The sequence below is a fragment of the Camponotus vicinus genome, unplaced genomic scaffold (assembly GCF_025532165.1).
Source record: "Camponotus vicinus isolate PSW18456_S1 unplaced genomic scaffold, iyCamVici1.0 SCAF_8, whole genome shotgun sequence".
NCBI lineage: Eukaryota > Metazoa > Arthropoda > Insecta > Hymenoptera > Formicidae > Camponotus > Camponotus vicinus.
The window spans coordinates 2,319,327-2,328,932 of NW_028141980.1; the positions used below are offsets into that span (position 1 = coordinate 2,319,327).

The following is a 9,606-nucleotide window of genomic DNA, read 5'->3' on the forward strand; positions in this document are numbered from 1 at the left end:
ATGCCGAGATTGGTAAAAAAGAGCAGTAGTGAAGTCGGGAGTAATATAACAAGAAGTAAAAAAAGAAGCTTCCATGGAAATAGATATAGTGTTGAGTGTGAAACGGATTATGTGAGTACATCGTCAAAAAAATTAAAGAACGCTGAGTACGACGAAGTGGCTATGGACATGACGGCAAATTACGTCATTTTGCATTTTTTACACGTTTTTTCTGCTGTCAGCGAGTTTGTGAAGTGTAAAAGTTGTAATGGAGATATAAAGTTTTCGAAAACCAACGGGGCAGGCGTTTCCTTCAAGCTAGTGGCCCAATGTTCTTGCTCGTCGCGTTTATGCGATTCCAGCCCAAAAATAAATCAATCCAGCGAAATAAATAGACGATTAATGTTTGCTATACGTCTGTTGGGCGGGGGATTGCAAAACCTCAAAATGTTTTGCTCAATATTAGACATTACAGCGTCATTTAGTAATAATATTTACTACACCTTTCTCGACAATTTACACGCTGCGTCTTCAGCTGTTTTCAAACACTTTCAAAGTAAAGCAGTGAAAGAAGAAATCGAAGGCAATGTTGCAGCTGGGAAAGAGCCTCTACATGTAACTGTTTCAGGCGACGGTTCATGGAAAAAAAGAGGATTCTCTTCATTGTTCGGTATCGCTACACTCATCGGAAAAAACACAAATAAAGTTCTCGATGTAATTGTGAAATCGGCGTATTGTCAAAGTTGCACCAATTGGAAAGGTAAAGCAGGAACAATCGAGTACAGTTTGTGGAAAGAGAGTCACGCCGAATCATGCAGTGCGAACCACCAAGGAAGTGCCGGTAAAATGGAAGTTGACGCGGTGAAGGAAATGTTCTCCCGTTCGGTCGAATTGCTTGGTATTAAATATGAACACTACATTGGTGACGGTGATACAAAAACTTTCAAAGCGATTCTAGATATGAATCCATACAAAGACCTTATTGTGAAAAAAAAAGAATGTGTTGGACACGTTCAAAAACGTATGGGTACTCGACTTCGAGCTGTGAAGAAACAAACTAAGGGCCTCGGAGGTAAGGGCGCAGGCAAGCTGACAGACAAGAAAATTTCAGATTTGACGATGTACTACGGTTTGGCCATTAGAAGAAATCCAGATTCAGTTGAAAAAATGAAAAATGCCGTGTGGGCTGTGTTTTATCACAACATTTCGACTGATGAAAAACCGCAGCACATGCACTGTCCGGCTGGCAAAGAGAGTTGGTGTAAATGGCGCGTAGCTGAAGCCTACGGCAATCTTGAGTCATTTAAACACAAGCACCCTCTTACAGACGAAGTTCAAAAAGCTATAAAGCCCGTTTTTGAAGTTTTATCATCTGACGACTTAATGGGACGATGTACTGGAGGTAATACCCAAAATTCTAATGAATCTGTGAATGCCTACGTGTGGAAGCTTGCTCCAAAACACCTTCACTGCGGCGCTAAAACTGTCGAAATTGCCACGTACATAGCGATCAGCCTCTTCAATGAAGGGCACATTACCCTTCTCAAAATTATGGATGTGTTGGGAATCGCCGTTGGACTTGAAGCCAACAATTTTGCCCGGTTCGCAGATGCAAAGCGTGTTACTGCGGCTGAGAACAGTTTGACGGATGCAGCAAAAGCAGCTGCACTATCCAAAAAAGATGACCAAATAAAACTGCAGGAGCAGTATGAAGTAGAGGAAGGGCTAGTGTATTACCCCGGATTCGCTGATTAGCCGCAAGGTATATTTTGTTGATATTAACCCCAAAAAACTTTTAATCAAATCTTTAAACGCGTCTGCTGTAAAATCGTGTTTCCTTAGCTTATGATCAAGATTATTCAAAAACTACTTAATGGATCGACTTCATTTTTTTTTTATTTTAAAGTAGATTTGATTTATTGGATCCTGAACTAGAATCAAGATGATATGTTTTTTTTTTTTTTGACAGAACTTTAAAGAGCGGAAAAAAAGTGAAAAATTGGTAACAAAAATGTAAATGTTTGCCATTAATTTAATTTTCAACTTAAGTTAAAGATTCTAGTTCAGGATCCAACTACACTCATATATTTTCTAAAAATTCTTTGATTTTTCATTTCTGATAATTTTTACAGGTGCTAGAGTGATCATAGTGCGACTACTTTTTTTTGAGACGGTCACAAAACCGGGCTGGTCAGAAATTTTTGTGACATTATGTTGTAATAAAAAAAATTTTTTTTTGTACCCTAAAAGTAAATAAATAAGTGACAAAAAGTTTGACTCTTTTATTCATTTCCTTCTGTGAGAAAAAAATTCGAGAAAATGACCTTTTTTTTGGGTGCCGGCATGAGAACCTGCCCTTAATAATTCAAAAACTAAACTTCGGACGAAATTTTGCCAAAGGAAAAATTGTCTTAGAATGGTGTCAGGAATACGTCATTTTACAGACGGAAGGTTTTTCGGGATCGCCCTGTATAGGAAATTATCATTTTTCAAATTGAAAACAAAATGAATGAATGAAAATGGAAATATCCATATTCACGTATATTATGAAAATACAAATTTTAACATGTAAAAAATATAAAATGAAGTTACTGAGAAGTTTCATTCAATAATTCTGTCAGAATGATATCGACAACTAGCATTCTAGATTTTCGCGTCAGAAACTTGTATTTTTTATAAGATTTTATAATTTCTCTCCCTTGAATGTTTGTAAAATTTCTTTGATATCAATAATTTTCATTCTTAAGCAAACGTTAATTTGCCTGTAAAAGCGTCCTGCCTTTTCAAACTGTGAGCATCTTCAGATGAACTTTGTGATAAAATATTTTCTGATGTTTCAGATGTCTCCGCACTCGAATCTATTACCTAGTCAGTAAAACATATATTACTCAACAAATATTGCTCAGGAATGGAAATAATTTCTCAAAATTGGAAAGATTTAATTCCCGATATTTATGTAACTTAACACCTGCTAAAAATAAGTTTTTCTTACTATCGTCATGCAATAAGTTAGTTTTAGGCATCAAAAATTCGGTAATTATTTAATTATATGGACCACTTCCCGATTTCAATAATTCTCATATATGTTATCAAGATCATCACTCTGAGTAATGTTGTGAAGGTTTTAGTCGGCGATCATTGCGTATTAAAAAGATATAAACAAAAGAAGTTTCATAAGTTCATTAATACATTTATCGAAAGAAAAGTCAATTGTTGCATAATTTCACATAGATTTGTAACTTTCTATGCAAAGTGAAGTGTATCCCGCAAAGCAAAATTTACTCTTAATGGAGGTCAAGATTAAATGAACTTTGCTTCATCTTGGAAAGTACATGCGTGGACAGTGTGTTCCGCCCCGCTGCGGGGGGCTCCACTTTCAGAAGATATAACTTAACCCACCCGTGTTTGTGTTGCGGGATACACCACTTCGCACAGAAAGTTACAAATGTAACATTTTTCGCGCACAAATAGTTTAATAACTCATCATATTTTGTTGTTAAAGCGAGAAACTCGTAGAACTTCACAATTAACTGTACAACAATTTGTCTTGTACTAACTCACCTTTTCTTAAATATTTTCAAAGTTATAAGAAATATCAAAAACATAGAAGCCTATCATTGTTCCACTATCTGATTTCAATATAAGAAAGATAAACAATGTCAAATGACAACATAGTTTATATACGGTGTCATAAAATTACATATTATTCATTAGACATTTTTTGTTTGTGAACTTTTTAATAAACAATGACCGCCAACTAAAACCTTCACAATATTACTCAGAGTGATGATCTTGATAACATATGTGAGAATTATTGAAATCGAAAGGTGGTCCGTATAAGTAAATAATTACCAAAAATTCTTCTAAAATTTTTGTTCATCTCAATTTATCAATTAGCACATTTGCAGAAGTCCCATTTTTCATTTTATTAACATCAGTGTTCGAAAAACATAAGAATCATCCCGGATTAAAATTCTCATAAATTTCTAAATAATATTCGCTAATTCGAGAATTCGAATTTAACAGGCGTCAAGAATCTTCTCGAGCCTTCGATCCTTCAGAAAAACTCGACCGTTCCCGTTATCTCTCGTTTTTTCATCGCTTAAGAAACGCTTGTCATAAACGCTTACAACAACATTGTCAACCGTCGACAAAATCAGCGTAGCGTACGGGCATGCGCGTCCATACGTCACGATCAGCTGATTGCCAATCAGCTGATCGAAAAAGATTGCGCGCATGACAACCAAAAAATTTTCAACATCAGACCTCATCGGCGGCCAATTGTACACGGCGCCCTGAGGTCACCGCTAAATTATAAAATTTATTGGTCCACATCGCAAAGGGTCCAAAATTCCGCTCGCTATATAACGGGTACCGCACGTGGGCACCTGGCAGTCTCGCACTTTTCGCTAAACCGCATTTTTCGCTAAACCGCTTTTCGTCAAACCGCTTCGCTCCGATAAAAACCGCTGTGTTAAAACCGCTCGATTATCTGAAGCAGATAAATTCTTCAGCCTTTTGTACATTATATATATATATATTTTTTTTCGTAAATTATTATTGTGATGTCTTAAAATAAAAATCAAAAACAAAAAAAAGTTACGTGGTGTGAAGTCTTTTAGTTTTAATAAACTGTCTGTGGTCGTCCGTTCGCCGCGCTCTCAAAACTCTTCGCTGTCGCGGCAATCCGCGTTCACCCGCGAACATTTCTGGTCCTTCGAGCCGGATCATCATCCGCATCCGCAGTTCGTGGGTGAAATTCTCGTGTGTCGTTCAGTGCGCGAATCTGAACAGAATGCAATCAGTGAACATGAGTGCCGACTTGAAGGCGTTGCTAGAAGCACAGAACGACATCCACGGGCGAACGTCTCGCTCCGTGGACAATCTGCGCAAGATGAGCGTCTCGAACATCACCGCCGAAACCATCCAAGCTCGCCTCCACGAGACTCTGTGGAATAAGTTCGAGGCCCACGAACTCATAAGGACAGCGCTGAAAGACAAATATCTCGAGAGTGAGTACGCAAAAGCTGATTTTATCGATATCGCGAAATCAACTTACGTGACACAGCGGAGCACGTTAGTCTGGTACGCGAACAAACTCAAAGACGTGTCGTCCCAAGACCGAGGCTCACCAGGAGCACGCCCTCAAGACATCGCTGCCGCGGATAAAACTTCAGGCGTTCTCTGACGCGTACGAAGATTGGCCAGCGTTCCGCGATATCTTCCTGTTCATAATACGGGACAATCCGTCAATCTCCAACGTAGAGAAGCTGCATTATCTCCGTAGCTTGTAAGGTCCTGCGGAAAAGTTAATCCAGTCATTACCAATTGTCGTGGGCAATTATGAGCGGGCGTGGAAGATTCTGAGTTCGCATTACGAGAACAAGCGGGAACTCATTCGCGTCAACTTCGCTGCTTATACCGCCGTGCCGAAAATGAAAGCCGCGACCGCCGACGAGTTAAGTCGCATTTACAACGCCGCCACGACTGCCATCAACGCCCAGGAGAGCATTGACAGGCCTATTGCCACGCACGGGATGGACCTCTTCAATCACTTGCTCGTTGAGCGATTCGATCAGCTAACTCGGATGGAATAGGAGTCCTCCATACGCGATTCCGTCGATCCGCCGAGTAATACCGTCCTGATGGATTTCATATCCAAGGAGATCCTCACACTCAACGTTGTGCAGCCGAACTCCGTCGCGAAATCCGGAGAAACTTCCCGGTCCGCGAAATCGCATTTCGTGAAGCGCGACTCCTCGACGTGCGCCGCATGCAAGGGAAAGCACTCCCTCATGCAGTGCACGGAGTTCAAGTCGAAAACCGCGAGCGACAGAAAGAACTTCGTGGAAGCAAACAGACTGTGCTTCAATTGTCTCGGCAATCATTTCCTGGCCAAATGTCAGTCTGTGAAAACTTGTTTCACGTGCAAGTCACGACACCACACGCTGCTTTACGACGCGTACTCATCCGCCGAGGTCAGTTCTCTTTCCGCCGTGCGACCAACCGCAGACCGCAAAGCGATCTTTCTCGCCACCGGTCGAGTGACCATCACCGATCACTTCGGAAGACCTCATGCAGTCCGAGTCCTGATCGACCAGGGGTCCAAAGTGTCCATCGTCGGGGAAGCCCTGGCGCAAAGGCTGCGCCTGCCACGCTCTCACAGCTCACTGGCGATCGTCGGGATTGGAGGAGCCCGCTCAGGAACCATTCGGGGAAAAATAACGATGGCACTCTCTTCCGGAGTAACTGGAGTTACTCTCACCGTCTCCGCGTACGTGCTACCGAGCCTTTCCGCGTATTCCGGGCCCACAGCACGGGCCAAAATCATCAACCGCATATTCGCGGCCTCAAACTGGCGGATTCCTGGATCAGGATCCGATCGAGCTCCTACTTGGCGCCGACATGTGCTCAACTATCCTGGAAGAAAGGCTCCGCAAGAGTCGAGCGGACGAGCCCATCGCCCAGAAGACCTCCATGGGTTGGATCTTGTCAGGAGGCCTTAGGACTGCATCGCTTCACGACACAAGAAGCTCCCACCAATGCTCGGTCGATCACGAGCTGAACGACCTGGTGCAGCTGTTTTGGGAGCAGGAAAGAGAGCCCGTCGCTCTCACTCCTGAAGAGAAGAGGTGTGAGGACCTCTTCACCCGCAAGCACACATGCACCAGCGCAGGACGGTACGTTGTCAGATTGCCGTTCACTGGAGCACCGCCTTCTCTCGCCGAGACCCGCAAGCCAGCCGAGCGTCTGCTCAACACAATGGAGCGCCGCTGCTCAAGGGATGCTCGATTCGGCAATCTTTACCGCAGCTTCATGCAGGAATACGAGGACCTGCAACATATGGAGGTCATTAGCACCTCATCCGAACCAGAAAACACCGCTAAGTGCTACCTACCGCACCATGGAGTGCTGCGGGAAACAAGCACCACGACGAAGCTCAGGATCGTGTTCAACGGCTCGCAGCTCACAACCTCGGGCACCTCTCTGAACGCCAATCTGCTGACGGGCGCCAACCTCCTGCCAGTTCTCGCCGACGTGCTCCTACGTTGACGCTGGCACCGCTACGTCTTCGTGACGGACATTGAAAAGATGTACCGCCAAATCCTCATCCATCCGGAGGACCGCGATCACCAACGGATACTCTGGCGGCACCGTACCGCCGACGACATCCGTGAATACCGCCTACGAACGGTTACGTATGGCCTGGCTTGCGTGCCATTCCTCGCCATACGGATCCTACGCCAGCTGGCTGACGACGAGGGTCTGCGACTCCCGCGTGGAGCTGTCGCGCTGCGCCGCCATACTTACGTGGACGACGTCGTCACCGGAGCGAGCACCATCTCGGAAGCCATCACATTGCAACAGGAGTTACGCAGTCTCTGCACGGCGGGCGGGTTTCCGCTTCGGAAGTGGGCGGCCAACAACATCAGCATCCTGGCTGGAGTCCCGTACGAGCACCGGATCACCAGCTCACCGCACTCTTGGCCGCACGAGAGTCACGCGACACTAGATCTTCACTGGCACCCGACCAATGATCACTTCACGTTCTCGATGCAGGCGCGTCACTTCACGGAACTCACTAAAAGGCGCGTCCTGTCCGAAACCGCACGGATTTTCGATCCACTAAGTTGACTCACTCCAGTTACCATGCGAGCCAAAATTCTGATCCAGTCCGCCTGGCTGAAGAAGTTGGACTAGGACACTACTCTTCCGTCGTCAGACGCGCTATCTTGGAGGAATCTCCTCTCCGACCTTCCGCACCTGAACGAGATCAGGATCTCTCGCTGGTTAGGCAGCGACGGACCGCACGCACAGGTCGAAACGGGTTCGCCGACGCCTCGGAGCGAGGATACGCCGCGATGGTGTACCTCCACCACTGATCACACCGCACTTGCTGGCTGCCAAGGGCAAGGTCGCTCCTGTGAAGCCAGTGTCATTGCCGCGACTCGAGTTGTGCGCGGCCACTCTCTTGACGAACCTCACTCTTCACACGCGCACTCTTCTAGGTCTGTCCACAGCGCCAGTCTTCCTGTGATCTGACTCTAGGGTCACGCTGCACTGGATCCAAGGACACGCCTCCCGCTGGAAGACCTACGTGGCCAACAGGGTGTCGCAGATCCAGGTCCAACTACCCGAGGCTCAATGGCGCTATGTACCGGGACGAGACAATTTGGCCGACTGCGCCTCCCGAGGAGTCTAGCCGAGTGACTTGATCGGCCATCCGCTATGGTGGATAGGACCAGCCTGGCTGCTGGGGGACAAAGCACTTTGGCCAAGCGACGACTGCGTCTTGCCAGACGCAGAACTGCCGGAGCAACGAGCCGTCGGCTCGCTCATTGCCGTCGGCAAGGCCATCACCGAGTCAGACCTTCTCCGCTTTTCATCACTGCACCGGCTGATCAGGATGACGGCTTGGTGTCTTCGATGGCGACGAAAAACCACACGGAGGACGCACAATCCCACTGACACCGCACAAACTCTCGAGTCACACGAGATCGACGACGCACTCCTACGATGGGTTCGAACTTCACAGGCACTGCACTACCATACCGAAGTCTCATTACTGAGCAAGGAACGTGCCTTGCCACCAGTCCGCTCACCAGGTTGAGTCCTCATCTCGACGACAGCGGCGTAATGCGAGTCGGAGGCCGACTCAAACACGCCATCCTGTCTCACGACGAACGGCACCCAATCATCATTCCGCCGGACTCCTGGATGGCAAGACTCCTGGTGGATTCCTGCCACCGTAGAACTCTGCACGGAGAAGTGCAACTCACCCTCGGGTTGCTTCGCCAACGATTCTGGATCCCGCGAGGAAGAGCTATAGTTAAAAGCCAGATACATCGATGTGTCATGTGCACGCGATGGCGAGCCACCGTACCGCAGCCACTGATGGGCAACCTCCCTCAGAAACGAGTGACTCCTGCGCCTCCATTCCTGCGTATTGGGGTTGACTACGCCGGTCCGATCCTCATCCGGACCAGCAAGGGGCGAGGCCATCGAGCAAACAAAGGTTTCATCTCTGTTTTTGTCTGTCTCAGTTCCAAGGCAGTTCACCTAGAGGTTGTCTCCGACTACATGGCTGAGGCGTTCCTGGCTGCCTTCCGTCGCTTCCTTTCCAGACGGGGACTCTGTCACGAGGTGTTCTCGGACTGCGGCATCAACTTCATCGGAGCAAGCCGAGAACTCCGAGAGATGTTCCGCGCCTCAACTGCCGACGGCCGTCGCATCGCACAGGCAGCAGCTTCAGACGGCATAAGGTGGCGGTTTAACCCACCCGCTGCACCTCACTTCGGCGGACTCTGGGAGGCAGCCGTCAAGTCAACGAAGCACCACCTCCGAAGGATCATCGGCGAGGCAACACTCACCTTCGAGGAAATGACCACCCTCCTCACACAGGTGGAGGCATGTCTCAACTCGCGCCCGCTGCAGCCATTGACCGACGATTCGGACGACTTGACAGCATTCACACCCGGTCACTTTCTGATTGGAGCTTCTCTGCTAGTCGTACCCGAGCCATCACTGCTGGACGAGAGGGACAACACGCTGTCACGATGGCAGCTTCTTCAAAAATGCGCGATCACTTCTGGGAACGGTGATCGCGCGAGTATCTCCAGACGCTGA

At 46.9% G+C, this 9,606-nt stretch overlaps 4 protein-coding genes across 4 annotated transcripts; all 4 read left to right on the plus strand.

The window, feature by feature from the left end:
- Nucleotides 1–1,734, plus strand: LOC145976272 (uncharacterized). The gene has a single exon (XM_083107343.1). The coding sequence runs from the start codon at nucleotides 1–3 to the stop codon at nucleotides 1,732–1,734; it is 1,734 nt and encodes a 577-aa protein (XP_082963469.1).
- A 3,890-nt stretch (nucleotides 1,735–5,624) lies between these two features.
- LOC145976273 (uncharacterized) lies at nucleotides 5,625–7,032 on the plus strand. Its single transcript, XM_083107344.1, has 2 exons — nucleotides 5,625–6,224; nucleotides 6,295–7,032. The coding sequence occupies exons 1-2, from the start codon at nucleotides 5,625–5,627 to the stop codon at nucleotides 7,030–7,032; spliced, it is 1,338 nt and encodes a 445-aa protein (XP_082963470.1).
- Nucleotides 7,033–7,071: 39 nt separating this feature from the next.
- LOC145976274 (uncharacterized) lies at nucleotides 7,072–7,614 on the plus strand. Its single transcript, XM_083107345.1, has one exon. It carries the CDS (start codon nucleotides 7,072–7,074, stop codon nucleotides 7,612–7,614), a length of 543 nt encoding a protein of 180 aa, XP_082963471.1.
- A 1,446-nt stretch (nucleotides 7,615–9,060) lies between these two features.
- On the plus strand, nucleotides 9,061–9,606 carry LOC145976275 (uncharacterized). Its single transcript, XM_083107346.1, has one exon. The coding sequence runs from the start codon at nucleotides 9,061–9,063 to the stop codon at nucleotides 9,604–9,606; it is 546 nt and encodes a 181-aa protein (XP_082963472.1).